We start from the raw sequence: 26,798 nt of genomic DNA, 5'->3' as shown, positions 1-26,798 counted from the left end.
TCATGAATGTTTTAATGGAGACTGTTGTCGTTCTCGTTCTGCAGACAGACTGCAAGGTTAAGTTCCTGCAGGAGCAAAAATCAGAGGGGGCACAACACGTGTTTGCCTCGACCTCTTCACATGGTGAAGGCAGAGCCAGGAAGAGTTGTTTTTTTAAAATGCAAAAGTACCGACCTCTCAGGTGCAGCAAGTACCACAACATCTCATGCCGTAATCATATCATAGAGTGACGAAGGAGAATGAAATCCAACTGGTCATCCAACTGGACTACATGCATCATTAATGAGGCCTTGCCATTAAGAGAAAGCAGAGGTCATCTTAAGAGAGAAGCCTGACGTGATCTTTATGATCAATGGTACATACATGATATATCCCACACACATTCATATAGAATTATACTCGTGTATGTTTTTGTGTCTGTCTATAACAGCCATAGAGAACTGCTGGGAAGCTGCAGGAAAGTCAAGCAGCCTTCATTGTTCTCAGGAAAACCGTCTGGTGTTTTGAACAAATGGTTGTTTTGTTCCCTAATGGCTTCAACTTCCCCGTAATGCACAGCGGTGAAGCACTTTGCACTTTGTTTGTACATAATTAAGTGCAATTACACTTGTCTGAACCTAATTTTTGTGAACAACCAAATGGGACTCTAACTCGAGCTGCAATAACTTTTCACACCAGATGATGGAAACGCATAAAGCAGGTGTTGTTTTTTATCACCACCAGGCTCTGGGGGATTTGTTCAGTCCATCTGTGAGTGGTCTATGTGGTTTGATTAGTTTAGTAGAAGTTCATGTCCTCCACCTTGTGGTGAGTTGCTGGCCTTCACTTATTTATATATTTCTTTTCTTATTTGACCGGGGTTCAAACTGACCATTTCGGCATTTTCCATACTAAACTCTATAGAATGAAGGAATGAAAGAGATGTGTAATAAGATGGAACGACAGGGAGAAAAAGCATTAAACTCGCTTACTTCTCTTGCCAAAACTTTTAACTTGCATTGTGGCCGGTTGTTCTGTTCCTGAATGAAGTCCAAGTGTCCACCCTTGAAGCATCATCATCATCATCATCATCATCATCATCATAGTAGATGGTTGCAGTTTTTTTGAAGTCAAGAATGTGTGTTTCCATTCTGAATTCAGACGCGACCATGATCAGGAAAAACAGGGCCACGCTGGGATGGTCCCGCCTCCAAACTCCCCCGTTACGGTTGCGGTGTTTCCAAGGTGATGTGAAGTGCCCAAGTGACCTCATGTTGGTGGTCCAAAGACTTAACTCAATTTTGGTCCCGTCCTCAGACTGTCCTCTACCAGGAGTCTTGAGATGGTGGCCACAGCAGCGCTCATTCAGTCAACATTCACATGTTTTCTAACCTACGTCTGTAATGAGTGCGTTTCCCAGCAGTAAACTCTGCAGAGGTATTGAGCTCGCTTTTTGCTTTTTGCTTTTTGCCCGCCATAAGACGTTCTCTCTTGTGTGACACGTTGGTAATGAGGCACCTTGTTATTGGCCATCTGTGGGGCCTGAACCAGCTGATGTTACTTTGCAGGAGTGCTTTCTAATCACTGCTGGATTTCAGCTGCTGTCCTGGGTCTCTGTGCCTTGTTGTCAAGACTTTTCCCCCTGTGCCATTGCACATAACTTGAGTTATGGGTTGATATTCATTTCAAATGTCATGTCAGTAGCACTAATAGAAAATTATTGACAAAAAAAACAGTAACACATTCAGTAACTGATTCCACATTTTCTAAAAAAAAAAAAAAAAAAAATTATAAGTATAAAATGTAAAACATGAATCATGATAAGACCAGTAGGTAAAGCAGGTATCTTCCTCCTTACTCCTTCATAAATTCACATTTTAGTTTGCAACTCGTCCATCTCCATGCCCAGAACTCCAGATTTATTCAAGACTTCCGCAGCGATTGCGGGGGAAAAGTTCCAGTCTTCACTTTGTGTGAGGCACTCACGTCATCCTTAGCTTGTCCTCATCATCATCACGTTTCCTGAGCTGGACCTGGATTCGGAGCTCTAACTGGAGAACGGGAATACATATTATTTTTCTGAATTATGCAGGATGTTTGTTTTTACGTTAGACACGTCAGGAAACATTGTTTGTGGTGCAATATATGCAGAAGGAACACAGTGGTGAATACAATATATTTGATGTCGTCAAATCACAAACACGGATCATTTTTCTGAAAGGAAACAAGTCCAGAAATCTATCAGTCGTGGAAATGAGCATAATCTTCTTGCAAAGAAGTCTCCGGGATGTAAGAGTCCCGTTCGGAGAATTGAGATGAAAGAAAATGTGGCTTGCAAGAATCTACCCTGAGATAAAGAGACGACCATGATGACTTTAGATTCCATCGATTAGTGCAGCAGCAGCAGCAGCTCAGACATTTCCTCCACGCAGGGCATTCTATAAGAGATTAGACCCCCCCACACACACACACACTACACACACACACACACACACACACACACACAGACATCTGCTAATGAAACTCAACTGCTGCGTTTTATCCGTCAGTCAAGAAAGGGTTCCTGTTTGATCCACCTTGCTAAACATGGAAACAAAAAACACAAACAAACAAACAAACAAACAAACAAGCTGTTTGGTGGCGAAAATGCGCCCTCAGCCATGACTGCCTCTGTTCCTTCTCATTGTGTACGAGCTACGCAGCGGCTGCTTTATTCTGCAAGATCAAATGTTTTCTTCTCTTCTTGTGATCAGTGTGTGCCGATTACTCAAAGCGATAGAGGTGGGGTCCGGCATGCTAGGGTAGCCATGGATTATCACAGGCCATATATTGATATATGTAGTATATATCTATGCAGTAGTGTTGCCTGCTATCTGTGATTTGTGTTGGCCAGGACCCCACTGTATCGCTTTGCACAGTACAAAGTAGTTATAAAAAACAGTTGAATAACATAAAATAACATAATATGATGTTATTTATGTTATTTCCCACGTGAAGAACTCCTGTAAACCTTGCAGTATTGAAACTCAGTGAACAAGGCATCTTAGACAAGCTGAAAAACAAATGGTGGTACGATAAGGGTGAATGTGGAACCAAGGACTCTGGAAGTAAGGTCAGTCGCTGCAGGTCTTTTCATACTGATTGCAAAAATGCATTTTGACCCGAATGTTCATACACACCAACATCAAAAGCTCACATTTTTCACACGTCAGTCAGGACATTATGTATATATATATATATATATATATGAGTACTTGCTTGACTGTCTCAACAATCATCTGTTAAAAAGAAAAAAGAAGAACTGCTTCACACATAGTCTAATTTATACTCTGATCATGATCCATTACATCAACATGGCATGATTGTTACTGTAATGCAGACAAGTTGGAGATTGTCTTTTTTAAATTCAAGCATGACATCACACTATCTTTTTGAATCCATATCATAATTGTTTTGGAAAAAGCTGAACTGAAACCTTTGTACTGCTATTAGGTTATCCAAACCTATATTGAAAATTATTTTATCAGTGGTCTTGATCATTTGTACTTTAACAAAGACATCTTGATTCTTAAGAGTCCAAACTGACTCTTAAATACCATTTGACCTGTTTCGGGTCTGATGGTATTTAACGGTTGTCTTATAACAACGTATTGTCCGAGGATGGAACTTTTTAAGGCCTCAAATGTATGTTAAGACATCTTTCTTTTGGACAGAATAAGAAAAATTAGCAAATTTCCTCGTCCAAAATACTTCACAAGTTTGGAATGCAAATGGTAAAATCACATAAATTAATTTCAATATTTCAGTTTGGCTTTCAATAGCAGCAAAATGGTTCAGTTCGCCACATTGACTGTACCAATGCAGTGTGTCAAAGCTAAGCAGCCATTATAGCAAACTGAGGGTTTAATCTGTAGACCTGTACGACCACGACCACCTTCCGCTAGACAAGATCCACAAAGCAGGACAGGAAAGGACAGGACAGGACAGTGAGGAGCAGCATTCACCTTCTCAGCTCTGTAGACCACACAGAAGAATCAGTGTTTGATTACCAAGACATGTTTGACCTTCAGGACACGCCACTAACTGGCTATTGTCCCCATTCTCATCTTATTAGACAGTCAGTAGCCTGTTTAGTCGCAGTGAGGCAGAATGTAGGCAGACCAGGGATGTTGATGTGGGCCTTGTTTGTAGACATTCTCCGAGTGCAAAGTTCAAAATGTCTTAACAGCGGTCTCTACCTCCCCCAGGACAAGACAAGTGCACTAAGCCTGAGCAACGTGGCAGGAGTCTTCTATATTCTGGTTGGAGGGCTTGGCCTGGCTATGACCGTGGCTTTGATAGAGTTCTGCTACAAGTCACGGCAAGAGACCAAAAAACTCAAGCTGGCAAAGAATGCCCAAAACTTTAAGCCTGCCCCCCCAGCAAACACTCACAATTACGCCACGTACCGTGAAGGCTACAACGTGTACGGGACAGAGAGTGTGAAAATCTAGAGGGTATGCGCTTCCTCGCCGTTTCCACAATGTCGCTTTTTGATTGTTGAAGGAGCAGCGTGCAACGTGATAACAGTGGCTTCAGGACCTCTAGGGTAGGAAGTGAAGTCACAGCTGTTGCCGCTGCTACTCACCACCGCCAAACCAGCTATTTGCGACTTTGCAGCAGTGGACTTGCAGGTGGCTGATTTAGTTGGGGTGGAGATGTAGCGCAAAACTACGACATCTAGCGGTGAAATTATATATAACCCATTGTAAACGGAACAAAATACTGGGTTTGGTCAGATACATCTACTTAGATTACGCTACATACATACATTACATTTGACATTGTTCAGTTTTCAGTGACTAAGACATACATTTGCTGCTTAAACATCTCTCTTATTTGATTTAATTTATTTATTTATTTATTTATATATATATAAAAAAAAAAAAAAGATGGTTGGTTTGTGTCTTTCTTTTGTTCAGACAAGGGTTCTGTTTGTCCTACCTTGACATGTTTCTGCGGACCTTCCACCATCCTCAGCAGCGTCACCTGGTGGCGTGTGTGACTCGTCTTCATCAGCTGACGTTATGGAGGCGCAGAACAAACAGAACCCTTGTCCGAACAAAAGAAAGACACAAACCAAGGAAAACTGACGACACAATGAACACAATGGAACCATAATGATGGTTATTATGTTTGTAGTAATATTAGTAGTTACCTAACTTCTGCCACTCCTCCTCCTCAACTGTCTCAATAAACTTCTAGCATTTTCTCAGTATTTATTGCTGTAGTACAGATAAGTACAGTAGTTATCATGACAGTAAAGTTCAGTTTCATACACTCAGTTATAGAATTGAATCCACTGTTATCACTGGAAAAAGACAGGAGGGACTGTTGTGTCTTGCACTGTTTGGACGAGAGAGGAAGCCGTGTGTGACCTGCACCTTCTAACGCATCTTTGGCTTCACAGAGGCGAAGAAGGTTCCGTTCCCACTGAAGCGTCTGGATGGAAACAGCCGCTCTGTGTGACCCCGGCACCCCGAGGCCACGGCCTTCAACAAGCTCGGACTCAAAGCTCGTCCACACGCGCTCATTTTGGGTTGCGAGGCTCGTCACACTTGGATGGAGTGCTGTATGACGCAACAGAACTTTTGCTTCTGGAAACGAGATTTGCCTCTTGTAGTGCCTTAAGGAGCATTTTGGCGTCATGGCAATGCAAATAAAGAAAAAAAAAAACACAACTCTCTTGAAGAGATGAAAAAAATCAATCTGTGAAACTAGGGCAACACTTTAACCACATGGGTCCATTTTAAGATCTGTTGTAATAAATTCACTTGTTTTCTATTTTGATGAAGTTAAAAAAAGAAGCCATGATTTACTATCAATGGAGTACTTATAGAGTCATTTGAATCCTTTTGTGGTGAAACCTTAAGTTGGATAAATGTTATATTTAGTGGAGTAAAGTCATTTTCTTGTTTTACTATGAGACTATTTTCAGGTTCTTAATATTTAGGACCGGCAACATTCCATAGGGTTAAGCATCAACTGAACATGGTACCCCGATTTTTTATTTTTTTGAAAGTACCACGAATATGAAAAAGCGCAAAAACTGCTTACACCTTACTTTAAAATCCTGCTGCTCTTACCCAGCTAACTGTATTTATTAGGACGCTTCTTTTCAATCAACCATACGCAACCAATTCAGTCGCCACTACTGTTAAGCAGGTAGTTTGAAAAAAAAAAAATGAAATAAGGGTGAGCTTTTATCACACAGTGCCATATTATTAAAATCATTGGAAATCCTTTCATACTAGTAGAGCGAACCCATTTTATATCTGACAGCATATTCAAGTGGTTTAACTGAGCTTATGGTTTCCACTTTGTACACATGTAGGAGCTGTTGTCGGTATCAGCGGCTGTGAATATTCAACTTTATTTTGGTGAAAACAGTTACACACACTCACACACACCATAGTTTCTTTTGCTGCAATGAGCTTTCTGTGTCTATGCATAAGGCAGAAGAAGGTGGGCGGTCGGGCTGTACATTGAGGGAAGAGTAACAAGTGAAACGTTCATCTGTTTGTATACATGAATTTTTTTTTGGTTTTATTTTGTAAACAGACAGAGGAGGGAACTGTGGAAAGACCGTGTAAGGCCTCCGTTCGATTGGTACACAAGACCTTCTTGTTGTCTTCTCTCCCACTGCTCTGGTGAAATGCATGTGCATCCGGTAATGGTTTTACCGCTGCAACTCGACATGGACCCTGATTTAGTTTAGATTCTCAGAACATCTGAACCACTTTGTCTTTTAATTTCCCCTGTTCATTTGCAACAACCTCTCCCATCCCCCCTCCCACGAGAGTTGCATGTATGGACACAAAGAACCTCCACCGAGAGGTGATGTACAAAAGATTTTATTACATTTCCTTAATAAAAGCAGGTTTATATTCATCTTTTGGACCTCCTTCTCTTTTCAGTGTCCAATGCCAGGTTTCTGTGTTTCACGTTTCATAAATACGTAGTTATCAGTTCCTGCTTTCCAATACGTTCCTTCAACTGTTTTCCCTGGTTTCAATTTTCAGCCATGAGCTTAATTCTATCATGATAACGTTTCAGACTCCTTGTTGCTTTTACCATTAATTGGTTTTAAGGAAAGTATTATGTACGTGGCAACACAACGCTAGAAGGACTTATGGCACCTGAAGCTCACTGTAATGCTTCTAAACACTTTATTTTCTGTGACAGGCTGTTATAGTGTGTGCTTCCACTAAGGGGAGTGGGGGGGGGGGGGGGGGGGGGCAGAGAGCATACTAAACTAAAATGATTTCAATAAGAACATTTACGTAATTATATGATGTATAATTAAAAAAAATCTGAGTCTGAATATTAAATTCAAGTCAAATACAAACATTAAAATAAAACTTGCATCCCTGGATTCAATTCCAGACTGCAGAGGTAGAAAAGATGATCGACAACAGGAAAGTGACACACTAGGAAAACTATGATTTATTGTTTTTTGCCTTTTTAAAAAAACAAAGAAAAAAAAACAAACGCTTACACTCATTGAGTACAGCAGATAAAATCTCCAAAAGTCATTTTTGAAAGTTGTATTTGGAATACAGAGTTTGAGAATGTCGCTGTAGGGTTTTCTTACAATTCCAGAGGTGAATTAGAGTTGAACTGGTATTTCTTTTTTTTTCTTTTTTTATAAATTATGTAAAAACCAGATTTAACACAAAATCACAAAACCTGAAGGGGACATCCAAAGAAAGAAAAGAAATAACATGATGTGAAGTTCATGTTACTCTCTTTATTATTGTACACAATATACAAACTGGTCTTTTGAATGATTTCCTTATTTTCTCCAACTGACTACGGGGGTTAAAAGGTGGAGATAAATAAATAAAAATATCTAAGTATCTCAAAAAATGGAAAAAAAAACAAAAACCAACAGAATCCGAGGTAAGTGAGCATGGAAAGCATGTTAACTCGAATAAAATGGGCAAAAAGCAAAGTCTGTGACAACGTACAAAAATACAAACATTTCAGTATGACACGACTGAATCCTGACCAGGTCTCACAAACAGGCCATTCCGTACAGTAACCACCTACTATTAGAGTAGCACATTGTGCACCCATAAGGAATAAAAATGAAAAAAAGAAAGAAAAATAATCAGGAACAATGTTTCAGCTGGTTGACTGCAAAGTGAAGTGGGAATAAACTGAGGTGATGTGCAGGTCGGGTTACACTTTAGGCAGGTTGTGGGCGGGGAGGGGGGGCTTTACAGACGTGAGAGTCAACGACATAACAGAGACACGGCTGCAGACGTCTTTGCGGAATAAAAACAGAACTTGTCCGGTTCTGCAGGTGGACCAGAGGGGAGAGAAGTCAGGCGAAATAAATAGTAACCCTGCGGACGTCCAATCAGCAGCTGGTGAGGAAGCCGAGTCTTGCCTTCAGCCATCGGGGCACATTATCTGTGCTTGTCAGAGGATTTATGAGTGGGACAGTTAAAGAAAATGCGACAGGAAGTAGACCAGACTGTTGACGCCTTCTCCGCTATCACTGCACCAACATAGCAGTTATTGCCCTTATTCCAAGAACAAATGCATTGATTCCCAAAGCTGAAAACAAATATTCCACTTAATTGAGTTTACGCGGCCCAGACAGAAAAGTAAGATTACTGCCATTGAGGACACATTTCACTCCTCTCTTTTTCATCTGCAAAACAGCTTGCAGTTAGCGCCCGTCGTGTGTTGCTAAAACGCTGTAAAAGCCACATTTCCCAAATTTCCCGTTCATGCAACACACGTCACTGATATCATCATACCTACTTACCTAATAATTACTACATCTACTACCTAATTTGGAGTAATAGTAAAACATTAGCGTGCACCTAAATGTACTGATTTGAATGATTTGAAAAGATCCGGTTGATAAAGTTGCGAGCCAACTTGGTAGACCGTGATCTGCAACCCAATAAAACAATTGGTCTCGCCTCTCATCACACAAAATCTTCAACATCAAGCGCCTGCAGCAACCGGAGGACAAAACGAGTTCCGTGACGATCGGCATACTAATCGTGTTTACAGGCAGGCCGTGCAGGCTGGGCTCCAAATGCAATAAGGCCCCTACTGCGTCCGCCAACAGGTGAGTGTCTGCCGAGACACTAGGAAGGAGAGCGGAATCGAATGACCCCAAACAATTAGAATCGAAAACATGAGAAGCTGTGTCAAGGATATTGCTTTTTCTCTTCCTTTCCTCCACTGCTGTCCCTCTTCTCTTTCTTCTCCTTGTCGTGTCTGGACTCCTGCCAACACAGAAAAGCAAGTGAGTGAAGCTTTTGATGCTCATGATAGGGGATCGGTGGACCTCAGTGGATCTCAGAGGACCTCAATGGATCTCAGTGGACCTCAGTGGTTCTTAGAGGACCTCAATGGATCTCAGTGGACCTCAGTGGACCTCAGTGGATCTCAGTGGACCTCAGAGGACCTCAGAGGACCTCAGAGGACCTCAGTGGATCTCAATGGACCTCAGTGGACCTCAATGGACCTCAGTAGACCTCAGTGGTTCTTAGAGGACCTCAAAGGATCTCAGTGGATCTCAATGGATCTCAGAGGATCTCAGAGGACCTCAGTGGACATTGGAACTGAGCCACAGACTCCCTGCAGGGTCAGAGATTCACCTTTTTGGCTGCTGAGGACGCTCGCTCGGGTTTCAGCGACTCGGCCTTCTCCTTGCTGGAAGATTTGGACCTCTTGCTCTTCTCCTTTTCCACCGAGAGCGGCGAGTCGCACGAGGGACTCGAGCTCTTGCTGTTTTTGAAAGAGTCTGGAGAGACAGGAGGAGCAGGTTTAGCAGCGTGCGGGGCGGCACCAGGCTGACAGCGCTGTTGGGAGCAGACGTACTGGTTCCGTTCTCGTCCTTCTTTCGCTTGGCTTCCACGCTCATCTCGCGCTCGTTGACGGTGTGGTCCTGGAAGAGAAGCGGAGCGAGAGCAGATATTTGAGCCTTGCTGACAGAAGGCAGCGGGAGGAGGACGGCAGTGGAAAGCCAGTGTGTGATGTACTGACTCTCTTCCGGTCTTTGCGATCCTTCTCTTCCTTCTTCTCTTTGGACCGACCCGGCGGTGTGTCCATGTCTTTCTTCTCCAGCTCCCTCTCTCGGCTCATGGACCGGGAAACTGAATTGTAGGTGATGTGGTGCTGCGAGCACAATTTAAACATGACCGGGACAAAAAAAAAAAAAAAAAGGAGGTCCATTTTAAAACGAGTTCCCTCAGATTTGAGTTTGTCACAAATTAAAGTTGGGGTTGGGAAAAAAAAGGACCGATCATTGTATTTTTGCCATAAATGTTAAAAAATAAATGTATGTATATAATCAAGATTTGACAATAGCTTATGATACATTTTCAAAGTTGGTACTTAGAGGTGTAACACAAGTACCTCAATGTGAAAAATGACTGAGCCAGCTGCTTTAAGGTCAGAATACCTGGCTCAGTGTCCAGCTGCATCCCACTCTCAAAATAATCAACCCTCAACACACCTGGCCCGCATCTCCAAGCTTTTACAGTCATCACTATTTCACTTAATATCATGACTTCTTGAGGACGAGTAACAGAAAGAATTGACAATGATAATCAAGATATCGCTACAGTCTCAATAACCTTCACCATGACAGGAAGAACCCTGAGGAACTTGACGAGTACATGATAATCCATCTCTAAACTGACTGCATGTATTGATACATAAATTGATTACAATCATGTCTGTAGCATCTGTTTAACAACAATAGTATTTGAGTTTAAACATTCCACCCAGTGATGTACAGTAAAAGGGCTCACTGACTCATTAATAAATGCACTGAACTCCATTCTAACTTTCTCCATTTCTGAAATAATGATCCTGAATGTGCTGCAATCATATAAATGCATGAGAATCAGTGGAGATGTGCTTAACAATTTCCAATGTCTAATTAAAAGTGATTGGGAGAATTCAAAGTGTGCAAAGTTCTGTGTGTACACACTACACGTGGGCTGTTTTAAAGAGCCTAAAATATAAACCATGACTGTTGATTCTTTTGATTCAGCACACACAACTTTTAGAACTGTTACACTTTTTAGCCATTTTAAAGCATTCAACTTTGGTAACGAGGGCCGCATATTGCACACTTGATATCCATTCTCTAAATCCCATTCAATTAGACATTCAAGCTAACAACTCTCAAAGACATCCCATATGTGTTCAGCACATCCTGACTGATTTTTGTCCACTAGTAATGTCCTTAGAGCATTCCAGTGGATCCTTTCATGAAGCTGGTTGTGATGGACTTCAGTGCAGAAATGAGTCAAAGACCCCAAACTTTTCAACAATGGTGTATGTTTTGGTAACAAGAGTTCACAAAGACCAAAACCACAAAGGCGGTGCTCGACAGTTTGTGCAGGGTTGATGATGCAGGTGATGCACCTTCAAACAGTGCAAGAAGAAAATAAGAAACATAACCACACTAAACCCAAGGGGAGAAGACTACTACTGACTATTACATACAAAGTCACCTTCATGTCTTACTAAAATTAGTCCTGCTAGTTTGTTCTCACTGATGTTATAATAAGAATCAATGTACTGAAACACTGAAGAAAAAACTCTAACTGGTCAGAAGTGGTTTTGCCAGTCCTGTGATCAGTAAGTACAGCAATTCATTGAAACTTTAGAATATAAAGCAGCAGTACGGCGTGTTCATTGCTGCTGCTGCTGCCTCAAATGACTGTTTTCTGTCAAGGTGTCGACGAGCAAGATTATAGCACAATGGCAGCCTCTTTTAAAGATGTACTGGGAGGAGTGGTCAGCCAGTTCTTTTGTCTCCAAGACTGCATTCACACTATACACAATGTGTGCAGGAAAATATCCACTGGGAGTATTTTAGTTTCAGGCTGCAGGAAAAAAGGCAAATCAAATGCGCAAACAAGTCTTGCAGGGAGACTCGTCATTTGATGAAGCTGACCAATGAAGCTGTGTTTTTTATGTGTGTGTGTGTGTGTGTGTGTGTGTGTGTGTGTGTATATATATATATATATATATTTTTTTTTCTTTCTCTTTCTTCCTGTTGTATCTATTCACAATTATTGTCATTATACTCACTATAATCACTCATTCTATTAATTTGGTTTCTATACATTAAGTACATATTATGTTATATGTTTGGACATATTTTTTGTTTTAAAATCGCAACTTAAAAGTTCAGCAGATGCGTAAAAAACGAAATACTTTTTTAAAAGCTAATCAGGACTGCAGCATTACAATTAACTGGAAAAAAAACGACTAAAAAACTACTTCTGAATTCCTTACAAACTGTTCAGAGAAACTCCCCCCCCCCCCCCCCCCACCCTCAAAAGCCCTCAAAAAGCCAACATCCTTTAAGTTGCTCCCTGCCGCAGCAGGCGTCAACACAGACAAGGTGAGAAGAGGACAGAGGGGTTCCAAACCTTGGGCACGGGCTCCTTGGGTTCGATGCTATTGTCCTGTAGGGATGAATGGAGATGACAGATGAGCTGGGAGGGGGTGGGGGTTGTTGGGAGGAGGTTGTCAGACAGCAGTAGAGAGTCGAGGGTGAGGAGGGAGAGGGGGGTCGAGGCCGGCCAGCTGGACGGACGGACGGTCTGACGGTCGGTCGGACGGACGGACGATACGGCGTGCTCCTGTTCTCCCTCGACCTCAGGGGGCGCTAAGGCTTTGACATGGTTATCACAGAGAGGAGGAGGAAGAGGAGGAGGAGGAAAGCTCAGAGACTCAACATCTGGAATGTATATAAGGTGAGAGAGAGACCCTGAGCATGTGCACATGTGCAAGAGAACTGCCAGTCATTCAACTAGACGTGTCTGCAATATCAGGCAGCATCAGAGTCCTAGAGTGTAGCTGCTAGCTCAGTGTGGCTAAAGTGCAAGTGCTAAAAGTGTGTGTGTGTGCGTGTGTGCGTGTGTGCGCGTGCGTGTGTGTGTGTCGAACAAATCTGTGTGAGACAAAATCACTCAATGCTAAAAGTGTGCTTGGCTGCGTCCCTAGAATAGGAAACTGTTGCAGTGACTTACAGTTGAGGACAGGACACAGGGGACACAGTGGGCCTGTGTCTCTGCAGGGAGGGAGGGAAGGAGGGGAACATAAAGACCTATCACAAGCTTCCAGACGATTCCACCGCCGCCTGCTCGTTACCCTCCCTCTCTCTGTGACGGCTGATGACGGCTCTCTGCGGCCTGATTTCGGGGGGGGGGGGGGGGGGCCCATTCAGAAAAACAAAAATAAAAAACAAAAGGTGTTTCCCTCTGGGCGCTCTCTCCAGGTTGCTGGTGGTTCCGTCTCCTCGCCGGGAGGTAGTGCGACTGGAGACGCCGACTGGCTCGAGGCGGCTGTGCCAAGGCGAGGGGGTGGGGCCGGCGTTGCAGGGGGGACTGGCTGGACGCACGGCTTGCGGATGGGGGCGGGGTGAGGCGGGGGTGGGGGGGGCGATGACTCGGCCGCAGCAGAGGCGTTCGCTGGACACCCGTCGGAAACGGTGCAGGACCCCCGGGGAGCAGCAGAGGGAGAGTGAAATACATCACTTCAACCTGGGAATCTTCTCCTCTTGGCAAAAACGGGGGGGAAACCATCTCAGGATGCTGCCGTTTAGTGTAGTGAACGCAGCGCTCTGTGACAAAAATCTTTGCTCTTGAAAAATGCAAAAGCTCTTGACGTGCCATCTTTTCTTTAGTTTAGCTTGTTATCATTCTCCCAAAGAAAAAGAGAAAAAAATCCACAAGGAATATAGAAATACTTTTAAAAAAATTCTTGTTTTGCCAAGGCACACCGACTGCTTTCATTAATATAAAAATAGATTTTTTTTTTCAATATGAAAAATACTGAATATATACAATATCTTATTGTCCTTGAGGGTTTCTTTCCCCTCCCATTTCTCCAAAATATGATGCTGATGTCCATGGAATTTGATCCATCTCCCATGGGTTGGATGAGTTGGGCTATCCAGAAGCCTCGCCTATGGATGTGTGACAACTCTCCTCGGTGGTCTTCGGTGCTGCTGGAATGTGCAACGGCAGGGAACGCTCCGGCAGAGAGAGAAGAAACGGGTACAGCCTTCCTCAAGCCATACTAACCTTAACAGACGACGAGTGGGACGGAGAGGAGTGCTCAATCTTTCGTCTTTTGTGGTCTGCGGAGACACGGCAGGACGGGGGAGAGGTGACTTATTTATCCTGGATATTATTATTATTATTGCAACATGATATGAGACGCATCGACTGATGTTATATGGTACATGATGACTACTTAATTTGGCTCGTGCTAACTGAAACGCGGAGACATGACAAGTAATACTGCTGTCTCCTTTTCAAAGGGCAGCTGTAATCAGAGAGCTGAATGAGCTTTTTTGGATAATTAATCATGTGACAGCTCGGCTGAAGCCCAGGACTAAAAATAAAAGATGGGAAATGGGGTTTAATAGGCTGGATATACAACTGCATAATGAGGCAAAAATATAAAAATAATATTATTGTATCATAATCTAATGATAATAATAATAATAATAATAATAATGATAATAATAATAATAATAATAATACCTTCACTTACAGTAGTAACACTTGACTCTTTATGACAAACAAAAGCTACCAGATAAATAAATGGCTTGCGGTAAGCAGCAGCTCACCCCGCTCAGATTCTGCAGCCTCTGCTCTGGGAACTGGCGACTTGAGGACTCCGGCTACGGCACTCCGGTCTCCTTTCTCCTTGCTCTTGGACTCCTTGATGACGTCGCGCTCCCGGGACGGCTCAGCTGGCTCCCCGTTGCCGGCTTTGGCCTTGTCGTCTTTGCTGCCCTTCTCTTCCGCCTTCGCTTTCTCTCGGTCTGCTTTGGGGGTCTTCTCCTTACCCTCGCGTGCCGCCCGCTCCTCCTTCCCTGGTCTCTCGTCTCTTAGTTTCTCTCTGCGGGTTTCGGCCTTGTTCTCGGGTGTGCTGCCTGGTGTCTTCTCCTTTTTCTCTTTTTTCTCCTTCATGCTCCTCTCTTTGTCGTCCCGTTCTTTGATGGGTTTGGTGCTGCACGAAAGGCGTGTTCATTAGCTGCTGTGACTTCTGAAGGATGTCATCTCGGCCTGTGGCACACATTTAACTTTGGTATCATAAAGAGTGGATCGCGGCATGCCAACCTGTTGAGGGCACCGTTTCCGTTGCTGGTGGTCACTTTGGCCGCTGCACTGTTGGCTTTGTTTAGTGGCTTTGTCATCACCAGAGATTTATCTTTAACTCGATCTGCAGAGAAACAAAAGGCAGCAGTGCATCAGAACAGGGTTCATTAGAAATAGACTACTACATTGAAAACAGCAATATTAAAAATGCACCCACCGCTGTCCTCTGCTGCCCCTTCATCCGTCTTGCTGGCGTTGGCGGCAGGCTTCCCTGTGCTGCCGGGGCCGTTCTGCTGGCTGGCCGGGGTGATGCTGCGCGCTGGCTGCTCCTTGTGGTGAAACTCATTCTCTGGGACCATGTGCACCTTCTGGCTTTTCAATCGACCTGAATAACTGTCAGATGCAGAAAGGGTTTGCAAGAGACAGGAAGAAAGAAAATACTTTGCAAGGGTCTCTTCAGACATTCACGGGAAGTTTCTTGTGTTTTAGCTCATAAGCGGAACTCCCCGCATTTAGAAATCCCCTGAAACGGTGACGACCCAAAGCGCTATGAAGACTAAAAGGCCACAAGGTGGATGTTTCGTTAAAAATGTGAAATCACAAATTAAAAGGCTGACAGACTGGTTTTCAGAGAAAAAACGCAAGGCGAGCTGGAAAAGTGCCCTGACAAATGATTCTGCTACATGACTTCAGGCAGCATGGCCAGCCACGATCAATCTAAGATGCCTTTTATATTCACATAATACTCGTCAACTGCTTGCTCCGCAGAGAGCCGATCAGCACACAATGCCGCGTTACCCCATTGCTAAGGCATAGAGGTCTGGCCTCTTGTCCTTCTCCTCAAGACAGATCTTGTGGACGCGACACTCCAGCGCTTGTCCCAGGTTGAGGACTTTGGGGTAGCAGGGCAGGATCTTGGTAAGCACGATGAGAATGTTGCGGATGTGCGTGTAGTCTCCCGTCTCCAGGCAGTGGACCGAAGCCTTGACGGGGAAGAGAAAGCAGACACGGTTGTTCGTAAGTGCACACGCACTACAGCTTGAATGCACGGATTAAAAAAAAAACCCTCAGTAGTGGGAGATCTTACTTTAGTCAGCATGTAGTGCCACTTGTGCACGACGTGTCGGAAGTTCTCGTAGTCCAGCTGATCTGCTTTGTTGCCGCCGTCGAAGCCCGTGGCCCGGAAGATGGTCAGGAAGCCGGGGTAGTTGACGCACTCCTGCAAACCACAGGGCGAGAGCGGGTCAGCTGCGCTCCCACCGCCTCTCCAGCAGCTTTACCAGCGATGAGGGGGACGACTGCCGACCTTCTCGTAGATGGAACGGTCGCTGTGCCAGCGGGTCACCGTCTCCAGCATGCAGCACAGGAAGCGTCCGTAGCGGTGGGACTCGTTCTCCGTACAGCTGGCGACGGTGTATATGATGGCAGAGAAAACCTGCAGAGCCGCACAAACACAGTGTTTGCTGAACTATAGAAAAACCTGCACTGACGCTCTGACGCTCGATGACTCACAGCTGCAGTAATTTCGGAAGGCAAAAGAGTTGGAACAGATCTTTAAGTCCCAGTGCAGCTGCGACTGAACAAACCTTTCCGTGAACACTAAAGTAAACTACATTACTATTTACACTACCGTTTTAGAAAAGTGGGCTACTCATTCCTTCTAGGAATGCCTATTTTTTTCACTGACTTTTAAGAAAATCTTATTTTCAATTTTATCCTAAATTAACCATTATTTGCACAAACTTGTCAGGATCTGTGTGACTAATTGTCTCACCCTGTCGTAACACAGCAGGGTGCAGAAGTTGGGCGTCTTCTGCTGATGGACCAGCTCCACGAAGCGGGCGCAGTACACGGCATCGATGGATGAGAAGATGCAGCGGGGGAAGAGACAGAGCTGCAGGAACTTTGTGATGGTCTCGTTCTTTGTGGATTCTGTCAGTGAGGATGATTAAAAAATACGTCAGTATAAGAGACACAGACACAGGGAAAGTTATATTAGTTGACTTTTTTGCAGATAAATTGCAGTGTGTAGATTTGCAGCACTGCGCAGTCATTAGTATTACGTTACTTACTGGCCAACAACCAGTTATCTTTCTCCAGTTTGAGGCGGTGCAGAACCCTCTGGACGTGCTCCAGCTGCTTCTTCTCCTCCTCCTGCAGCTTCTCCTGCAGGGCCGTGCAGCGTTCCTTCTCCTTCTTCTTCTTATTCATAGGCTGCATTGCAAGAGGACCGCATTAGAATCTTTGCCCGATTATTACGTCCAGACTGTTGCAACGCTCCGCGCGTCCACTTACGATCTCAGAGTTCTCCTCGATGGCTCTGATCTGAACCTTGAGCTTGTTGACCTCTCGCTCGTAAGCCGGGTGTGGAACTGCCAGGTCGTACATGGTGAGGGACCAAAAGGTGGCGTAGAACTGAGGCCGCAGGTCGTCCCAGACGCGCGGCGGGTGGAGGGACACCACAGCCTCGTGCACTGGAGCCATCACCTGTTCGCACGCCGCCACGTACTTGTGCACCTTCTGCTGCTGCTTGTTGCCTTTCTCCGCTTTCTTCAGCTCGTCGTATTTTGACTGCGTGTGTAAAAAAAAACAAAAAAAAAACATGCAGGCGTCATTTTCTCCAGATCGACACACACACAAACTTGCCTTTTTCCAGCAACCTAGATTGGACTTGACGTGACAATCCACTCACCAAAATCTGATGGGCATACATTGGCCGAGACAGGAAGAAGGCAGCATCGTGTGGCGTGTGGAACTGGTTGCAAAGGATGTCGATGGGGGGAACCCGCTTTATGTAGTCCTCTGTGCTCAGGTTGGAGGCCAGAAAGCCGCCAAACTGAACCAAGGTGTCGTGGCACTGCAGGCGCAGGGATCAAAATGTGAGAGGGGAAAAGTTTACGGGCGTCGAGCCGCTTCCTGTCCAGGCTGGATCAGGATCTCGTCGACCTACCTGGTCGTAAAGGTGTCCGACGAGTTTCAGATGGTTCTCTCCGCCCTCCAGGAACACCACACCATTGCGCTGTTGGGCCATGAGGAGACACAGAGGCAACGCCAGCTCGTGGTCCAGCAGCACGTCCTTCAGCCGCTGGGACGACTTCTTGGTGTTCCTGATCTGGCCGAAGTAGCCTCCCTGTTTGGAGGAGTCACAGCGACATCAGTGAGCTGTGCACCCGGACAGCTCATCACACACATTCTGACAAACACAAGTGGTGTATTTGGGAGAATGGGAACAATACTGAGGTCCACAGACCTCTGCTTTGAGTTGCTCTCCCCCAGTCATGGCCTCCAGCTGCTCCGACGTCATCTCATCGGTGATCTCAATGCCGGCCATTTTCTGCACCACCTCCTTCAGGATCAACAGGTCGAAACTGACAGAACAGGAACAATTTTTTAAGCAGACACACCAATATTTTAAACAAGAAGAAACAGTTCAGAAAGAGGCCAGGCCCGCACTCTTTAAAACATCTCACCTTTTTCCTGCTTTGAGCTGATTGGTCACGTACTGAAGAAGGCCGGCCAGCTCTATCGGGTACTTCCTGAACACGGCTCCACAGAGACTAGCTAAGCCTTGGTTAGCGGGAGGGAGAAGGACGTATTTCATTAATGAATGCAACAGTTTCTCTCCTTGGCATGCAAATTCATGGCAGAGCTTATCGTAAAAACTGTCAGGCCGCGTACTCTGGAGCCACGATGAGATGGTCGTGTCGTCATGCTTCATCTTCTCCTTCTCGGGGTTGGCGAGTGCCTCAATGATGCAATCTGATGACAGAGTTAAGGACAAGTATGCAAGCTCCTGCCCTTACACCCGGTTCTATTCAAGAACTCACGTACACTGTTCATATCTGAATAGTTAAGAAGGGTGAAAAAGGTTGAGGATACAGGCCAAGACATCATAGTTGAGAGATGTGAGGTATTTCAAAGAATCCACAACAGGAACAATGAGGTTGTCGTACCACTGGATCTGAGACAGCATCTGATCAACAACAACAAGAGAGACAGAGGTAGGTTTAACATCACCAATCACAGGAAAGACATGGAATTCAAACTGAGACTTGACATAAAACTGATAAGAAGGATGAATGAGATAAATGTGAAAAAGGCATTCATTAAAAATACAATTAGTGATATAAAGTGAAAGAAATGTGTGACAATGCTCAAATAAATGTTTTGTGCTTTTCAATCAAGTGGACATAAGACAGAAACCATTGGACCACTTACATAATCAAAGAGGATGGTAGGATTGCTATGGCTCAGCTTGCCAATCTGCCTTCCAGATTGTTTCACATTCTCTTTGGTCAAACGCCTGGGTTGCGGAGGAGCAAACGACAGGAGGAGGCGGATTAGTAACAACGTAAAGACTGTGGCACAAACAGGCCGCTGATGATCACAAGTCTGGAATATTTTATGGGTTGACCAGCAGTTAAGGTGAACTTCCAGACTTACTTCATGATATATTTGGCCCTTTCCACAGTGTGAGCTTTCACTTTAACTAGTAGCGGATGGCTGGAATAGGTCTCGTTCTTCCACTGTCCATATAACCGATACCTGAGGAGAGAGGACGGATAAAGGACCATAAAAGGAGGGTTTAGTTATGCAGCACCTTAGACACCACTGTAATCTGCAAGAAAAAAAAAATCACCATTACGTCTAAACTGCTGCGCGTCAAATTCCGCGCAAGGATGGAGCCAAAGAAAATTCAACAAACACATCAGATTTTCCCTGAGTGCAAACGCCACCATAGCAGAACTGGGATGATAAATCAAACACTGAGAGTGCCTGCTAAGACACAGAACTAATGTGTTCAGTGACAAAAGGAGCTCCGTTATCAGCTGCGACAACTGGAAATAGGCTACTGGGGGGAAAACAGGAACCTTTGGGACTGTGGTGTCACTGCTCATTAGCAAAGTGCACAAAGAAAGAAAAGAGTGAGGAAACATCTGAGAGGCAGTAAAGATGGTGTTCAAGTGGCAAATTCTCTTCTAGCAATATCACAAGCTGTCAAAAATCCTGGAGCTGAGCCTAAAGGTTTAACAGTGACACAGAGATTAAACAATGCCATTCAGTGTGTGTGTGTGTGTTACCTGTGCTGATAGGGAAAGAGTTTGAAGAGGCCCCACAGTTCCTCAGACATACAAGCATTGCACTCCATTAAGGACAGGGAGGGCAGTAGCACCTGGTCCGCAACGCTCAGGAAACAGCTTAGTAGCGTGTCCTGCAAAACAAGGCATCAGCCATGGAACAAAGGTCCCGACAGTAACGTGGCCAATGTTTCAAAGCTGAGCATCGTCTCTGATAGCCTCTGATAGATTTATCCTCACCATTTTGTCTCTGACATCAGCGCTGTTGTCGTTTTGCTGCTAAGAAGACAGGAAAAAACAAACACGAGTTCAGGCAAAACGAGGGACGATGACGTCTGGTAAAAACTCGGCTCTTGATCTTTTTCTTTTCCAACCAGTGAGTGCAGCTGCTCCACTATGTTCTCGCTTCTTCTTACCTCCTTCATGAAAGCTTTGCCCAGACGCACGACCTTGGCAAAGAGGATGGGGTCGTTGGACAGGTGGGGGCCCAGGTAGCCCAACATGCTGAACGTGTCCCTGCGGAGGTCCTCGAAGGTCTCTGCAGGCCGAGGGGCCCCTTTGTTCCTCAGTGGGTGCAGAACACATCCTCTTGCTCCTTTGGGGAGACCGGCCCTGGAAAAACAAAACAAAACAGGTCAACATTTTAGAGGCTGCCTGCTTTCATTTTTTGCATGTTTCGTGTGTATTTACTTTTAACGAAACAGGGATATTATGGAGCCATAACTGTGACATCAACACGTGCTTCAGCAACACAAGTACAACAAGGGAAAAAAAGGGGGGCGGGTAAAAAGGCAAAAAATCAGCACCTTCTGTAAAGAGGCTCCACAGTCAGGTGCACCAGCTGGCAAAGTGCCAATGCAATGGCCTTGTGAGAAGAAGCATAGAAAGGTGGCATCTGGTCCATAATGCTTTGGGCGTGGTGCCAGTCTCCGATTCTGAGCAAAGCTTCCAGCAGACCGAGCTTCTGGTTGTCTGGGGGCTGCGAGGACACAACAAGGGTCAGACTGTTTGAATGCAGTGCAGAGGAGGAAACTGACAACCTGAGAACGTCTGTCCCAATAGTTCGGGGCTTAAAATAGGGTGTAAAAATAAAAGGAGGTGGCAACCTTGTCACTCTTCTCCTCCTCCTTGTCCTTGTCCTTGTCTTTGTCCTCACTTTTCTCTGAGGGCAACACAACCATGACCAGCTTGCGGGCAATCTGCTTGGCCTCGGAGATTTCTCTCTTGTGTTCCTCGATGATGGCGGCATCTAGTGGCATGAGCTGGAACGACAGGGAGGACAAAGGGCTGAATTTCAATTTCATTCCAGGACAAAATGTACAAAGACGGCAGTAAAGCAAAACTGCTTGCTTTCACATCAAGGTAGAAAGCAAAGTGTGTTTATGTTTGTCCCATCGCTGCAGCTAATGTGGAATCAGTCTCAATTTCAGACTGGAGTCACTAACAGACCGTGGTTACTGTGGCCTGGTCCCCAAGACTGCGTGACAACCACGACACTGTCACACAACTGATCTCACATACATTATGGTTTGTAAAACGTGTGGCTAATTCTTACATGTACGTAGAGATCTTCCAGCTGTATCAGGTTATGGTGAAGCAAAGCAGCAGCAATGTGGTAAAGTGACTTGGGAGTTTCCTCATTGGGTTCCTACAGAAAAACAAAACAAAAGAAAAAATACATTGGATGTCAGGACTAGTCAGAACAACAAAACCACTTTGACACAACTATACTATAACTAACTATACACAGGCTATTAGCTGGAAACACTGGGGTTGCTGTTGGTCAGCGTAAAGTCAAATACATTCAAGCTTTCAGTCCGTCTGTCTCTCTCTCACCTGGTAGAATTTGAACTTAAAACCGAGGATGTGGCAGAGGGTGAGTGGCTCGCACATGTAGGACTTGATGAGAGACAGGAAGAAGTCATCCTGGTCAGACCGACTCTCATACACCTCCAGGATGATGTCCAGAACCCGGTTTGGATCCAAGTTGAAACATCCTGCGGGCAGAAGGAGGAGGAATCAACAACTTGGGAAACAAACAAACAGAAAAAAAAGACGTCATTGAATCATGAAACATGACGCAGGTCCCGTTAACAGCTCAGGAATGGAGGGCATATCGAGGAAATAAAGAGGAAATTAATAATTTGATGTTTTCTCAGCCACTTCAAATGAGAGAATTCAAAGAGGTGTGTCCTCTATGTGAGTGCAGAGTTGCTTTTTGGTTAAATATGTTGGAATGACATGTAAACAAAGACGTAAGAAGAGGTCCTCGCAATCAAAGCCAATAGCAGCATTTCTGCTCATCATGTTTCCGTTTCAAAGCCAAAGTTGCTTCCCTTCCTGGAAAGAAAATGACTTTCATAAACGCAGTCACAAATCTGTTTGGTAGCGGATCTCAAGCTAAATGATATCACACATCATCACTTTTGTTCTGCTGAAAACACAAATATACGCTTGACAAAGATATTGGACAGAATGTGTCTTGAAAGGATCTGTGGGAGGTGGCGAGACTTGAGCTACCTATGAGAGACTTGATGCTCTCCAGGATGAGGTGGCTGGTGACGCTGCCTGAGAGGTCCTGGCCGAGCTCCGTTATGAGTTTGGCGTAGCCCTCGTTCTCCTCCCTCAGCAGGTTAAACTTCTGTTGCTTGTAACTGAAAAATAACACACACACAACACTTAAAGATACATAGAATTGATATAACAACGTGTGGCTTTTCTACGAGCATCACCACACTTACAATAGCTTAGTTTTGATTTTCACTATCTTCTGATTGAATTGATGGGCTTGTTTTATTAATCCCAGGGACTCCAAGGTTTCTGGGTCCAGCCTCTCTTTGAGGATGGCCTCCGGGACAAAGAACTGCAGGAAACACAACAAGAAAGCTTTGGTCAAGTGTATCAAAGAGCTGCTGCACAGAACTGTTCTTCCTGGACTGTGACTCTCACCAGACAGGCTCCAACCAGCTGTGTGAAATTGTCACGTTTGTGTTTTTCTTCGAGTGCCCCGGTCTCATTATCTGTCGAAAGCAGAGTCCACAGAAAACCTTCAGACTACCGACTCAGCAAGCGTGTCAAGTGTTGCATCCATTACAGTTGTACTTGGCAAGTTAAAAAAAGGAGCCGACAAGATATCAAAAACGTACCGAGTATGCTGAACACATCTGCTAAGATTGACGGCATGTCCTCTCGAAGTTCCTGGAAGCAAAGCAGAAGTTTGACTGAGTGGCAGTGGCAAGAGTTCCACTGTGGACACGGACAGAACGCAGCTGCAAGAACAGAGGCAGGGCAGGATGTTCTCCTACCATGGTGTCTCCCAGAACCCCGGCGGCCAGGTCCAGCTTCAGGTTCCCCAGGACGACCTGCCAACACAGCTCGTACAGGGCCGTCTGGATGTCTGCCAGGGGAAACAAGCACAGCCTTACAATCAGCACACAAGCAGCGCCAGTTTCAGCTTGACAACTTCCTCCAGTACATGACATCTCACACAGCAATAAACACAACGATCTCACAAATATTTCAGGAATTTTGATCTTTTAAAGTTTTGTTATGGCAACATTTCATCTCATGAGGATTTTAAGACAGCAGATTGCAACGTTGGATTTAAGATTGACATCATTTAACTTGCCATACCACACAACGTCAAAAGAAAGAAGAAAGAAAAAGAAAGAGTGTATTTGACTCTGCAGCAAAGGTGAAACTTGACAAAAACTCTTCTTCATGTCTTTGACTCTCCGTCACAGTGAAATCTCCACACTGTCAACCTGCACTGTAAGTGTTGAAGAATGAGTTCAGCAGAGTCTGCTCACCACCACTGCAAGTCTCTCCCAGCTGCCATCTGGCTGTGTGTGTGTGTGTGTGTGTGTGTTGGCTCTGCAATTCTTCTCAATTACTCTTCGACTGAGCCACAAATTCTGAGCTGCAGTGTGGAAGTTGTTTTTTTTTTTAAGAGGCGTCAGCGAGGCAACAGCTGGAAACATCAGGATTAACAACAGCTGGAGACCTCAGGATGAATTCAAAACAACGGTGCACCTTTGATGCAGGTCTGCGCTTGGACAGAGCACACGCGACAAACTGGCTCACATCTGGACTGAAAACTATCATGGACATATTTCTGTCTTTATTAAACTATGTGACAGAACAAGTCGGTGTTACTGTGCAGTGAAGCAGTCCCAGGCAGAGTGGAGACTGCTGCGCTGCTGCTCACACTGTGCAACGCCTCAACACCCAACTGCAACTCTGCTTTTTGTGACATGGTCAGACGAGAACGTGAGTGCGCAGCTGTTAGTGACAGCTTCACACTGCTGTGATGAGTGTGTGTGACTGATAGAAGTTCTCTTCAAATCAAAACACACTCGCAGGTTCGGAATGTAAGCATTGATCACAGATTGTAGGCGCAGCACGGGACCTTTCAATAAAGGTACACAACAAAACTGGTTGACAGCCCCCCCCCCCCGCCCCCACGCCTTACCTTGAATCTCTTTGCCATGACGTGTTTTCTCTGTCAGGTCTTTGCAGAGCTGCACGCTGCCAAGCACAGAGAGGAAGCATCAGTGTTGCCGTGCATCATCTTTATGCAAAGATATTGACATTTCACAGAGCAAAACAACCTAGTTTCAATATGTCAGTTCATAAGATCAGAATTATCATAGAGGAATTCCACTCTTTCTGACAACAATGGTAATTGGACAGTCGTTACAGCATATCTTTGAGTTCAATGTGCTATAAACACGCTGCAACACTGCAACTATCCACATTAGAGCTCTATGGGCTCTATGGGGAAGGAAGAACCCGGTTCCCCTGAAAAGACAGCACTGGTGCAAAGACAGTCACACGCTCTTCCTTTTCGGAAGGTGAATTTGGAGCGGACCCTGGCAGCACCTCCACCAACCAGGAAGAGCTTGTGCTGAGGCAGAGGATGGGGTCCACATCCCCCATGCACCAGGTGTCAACTATGGAAGTCTTTGTTGTCCAGACAAACTTGCAGTAACAGCAAACTCAGCACTTTGTGTTGTTGGCTGGTTTGGCTGCAGGCCCTTTCTTAAAATAGGGAACTGGAAGGCCTTGCTCTGTGGGTGAGCCTTGCTCAGTGCTCAGTGCTCGGTGGCTGAGCCTTGCTCGGTGGGTGAGCCTTGCTCAGTGCTCTGTGGGTGAGCCTATTGTCTCTCTACTAGGACAAGAAAGCTGAGCTCAAGAGAAGAAAGAAAATCCTCCTAGTTCGACGTTTCATAATCTAGACAAGAAACATGTTACTAATTCACATATTGATTTCTTTATCAATGATAACATCTTATGATGGCTTAAAAAAGTTTGATGCTATTTTATCTATCACAGCACATAATAAAATGAAATAATCATAATTTAAAAATCTGTATAAACGCCAAAATACAGCAGATGACTTGATATGGCCTTGATATTATAAATTGTACTACTTTATGTTCCAAAATTGTTCGCAACAAAATGTTTACCAAACGAAAACGGTTAGTTTTGGTGAAGTGCCTTTTTTAATCCACCTGGCACGGATCAAACACGAACTTCTAAGGACTTGGTTGATACATTTCAGGATGACGTTATTTGCTAACTGGCTATTACACTGTTCAGATCCGTCGTTTCCCTCCAGTTGACAGATACCGCTATTACTAATGGTACAAAGGCTAGTTAAGCATCGCTTCTGTAGTGCTAGGTGTTACATTGCACGTTGAAACATACCAGACACCAAAGCTCTCAACTTTGACGCCAATTTCCGTTTCATCTGCGTTTGGATAAAAGATGTATCGTAGCTTAGAACAGCTAGCTGTGTTGATGCTAACTAGCTAAGGCTAGGCTAAGCCAGCAGCCGTGTTTACAAATTTGATCCGAGTACTTCGAGGGTAAGCTAGCAAAAAATAAATAAATGCTAGCCTGCAGTTATCGTCAGATATTTAGCATTACATCCTAATAAGGAATCCACTCCACAACACGGAATATATGTGCTGACATGATTTACTGGATTTAAAACTATGGCGTAGGGTACAGATGATAGGCCATTTGGGTTGTTTTCGAGCTAGCTAATGGGGCCGCTTGTGTTAGCTATTCGCGAGCACATTTAAGTACTTGCCTCAGCTGCCACTACAAGCAACGCATCTTATTATCTTTTATAAATAGATATCCGCAAACCCCTCTGCTTAGTGTATACACAAAAATGTACTCACAACTCGTGCTTTCCTGATTTTTCCCAGTTTTTGATCCATTCACCAGGGATGATAAGTGTCGCCATCTTCCAATACACACAGCCCGGATGTCTAATTCATCATGGCACACACAGGGTCAAATGTGGTAGCTAGCATGCTAGCTAGCGACTCACTAGTGCATTGTGGGACACGGAGTGTTGTGTCTCCTTTGTGGCGTGCAAAAGCTGGCAGTGTGTCACTGGAGTCCTACTTCTCATTTCACGGAGGTGAAAACTTTAGTGTGTAAAAAAATGTAACTTAGCTAAATGAATCTAAAGGTTTCATTAAATAAATCTGTTGTTTGACATCACACTCAAATTGCAAACATGCCACTGAAATGCATTTATTTCAAAGCAAAAGCACACACTTCCCCTCTGTTAATTAGA

The 26,798-nt window shown here is 44.6% G+C and overlaps 2 protein-coding genes across 6 annotated transcripts in view; one reads left to right on the top strand and one right to left on the bottom strand.

The window, feature by feature from the left end:
• Window positions 1-5,825, top strand: part of LOC142884630 (glutamate receptor 3-like) — a 68,891-nt gene extending 63,066 nt beyond the window's left edge. The window contains exons 14-16 of one of the 4 annotated variants that reach the window (XM_076020408.1): window positions 2,977-3,091; window positions 4,227-4,475; window positions 5,429-5,825. In XM_076020408.1, coding sequence (XP_075876523.1) covers window positions 2,977-3,091; window positions 4,227-4,472 — 361 coding nt within the window. In that variant the 3' untranslated portion in view covers window positions 4,473-4,475; window positions 5,429-5,825. Of the gene's footprint in view, window positions 1-2,976; window positions 4,476-5,428 lie in introns of those variants that run through there. The other 3 variants (XR_012926188.1, XM_076020407.1, XM_076020409.1) reach the window with 3 other exon arrangements.
• Window positions 5,826-7,441: 1,616 nt separating this feature from the next.
• Window positions 7,442-26,540, bottom strand: thoc2 (THO complex 2). 2 transcript variants are annotated; one of them, XM_076020404.1, is made up of 38 exons: window positions 26,395-26,540; window positions 24,675-24,730; window positions 23,509-23,600; window positions 23,350-23,401; window positions 23,153-23,223; window positions 22,945-23,066; window positions 22,724-22,857; window positions 22,040-22,200; window positions 21,759-21,851; window positions 21,310-21,465; window positions 21,010-21,182; window positions 20,620-20,815; window positions 20,444-20,482; window positions 20,207-20,337; window positions 19,569-19,670; window positions 19,344-19,428; window positions 19,005-19,098; window positions 18,804-18,884; window positions 18,596-18,692; window positions 18,376-18,493; window positions 18,076-18,255; window positions 17,818-17,982; window positions 17,421-17,696; window positions 17,198-17,339; window positions 16,900-17,057; window positions 16,432-16,560; window positions 16,213-16,344; window positions 15,924-16,108; window positions 15,343-15,518; window positions 15,147-15,249; window positions 14,651-15,036; window positions 14,100-14,155; window positions 12,441-12,476; window positions 10,033-10,164; window positions 9,868-9,934; window positions 9,645-9,790; window positions 9,202-9,269; window positions 7,442-8,460 (listed from the first exon to the last, which is right to left on the bottom strand). In XM_076020404.1, exons 1-38 carry the CDS (start codon window positions 26,457-26,459, stop codon window positions 8,433-8,435), a joined length of 4,683 nt encoding a protein of 1,560 aa, XP_075876519.1. In that variant the 5' UTR covers window positions 26,460-26,540; the 3' UTR covers window positions 7,442-8,432. The 2 variants fall into 2 exon arrangements, with proteins under 2 accessions (XP_075876519.1, XP_075876521.1); XM_076020406.1 differs by having other exon boundaries at window positions 20,444-20,479.
• Window positions 26,541-26,798: the final 258 nt, after the last annotated feature.

The sequence above is a fragment of the Nelusetta ayraudi genome, unplaced genomic scaffold (assembly GCF_046127955.1).
Source record: "Nelusetta ayraudi isolate G7.1 ecotype Tasmania unplaced genomic scaffold, CSIRO-AGI_Nayr_v1 ptg000011l, whole genome shotgun sequence".
NCBI lineage: Eukaryota > Metazoa > Chordata > Actinopteri > Tetraodontiformes > Monacanthidae > Nelusetta > Nelusetta ayraudi.
The sequence above is the reverse complement of the archived record's forward strand: the minus strand, read 5'-3'. Positions and strand labels throughout refer to the sequence as shown.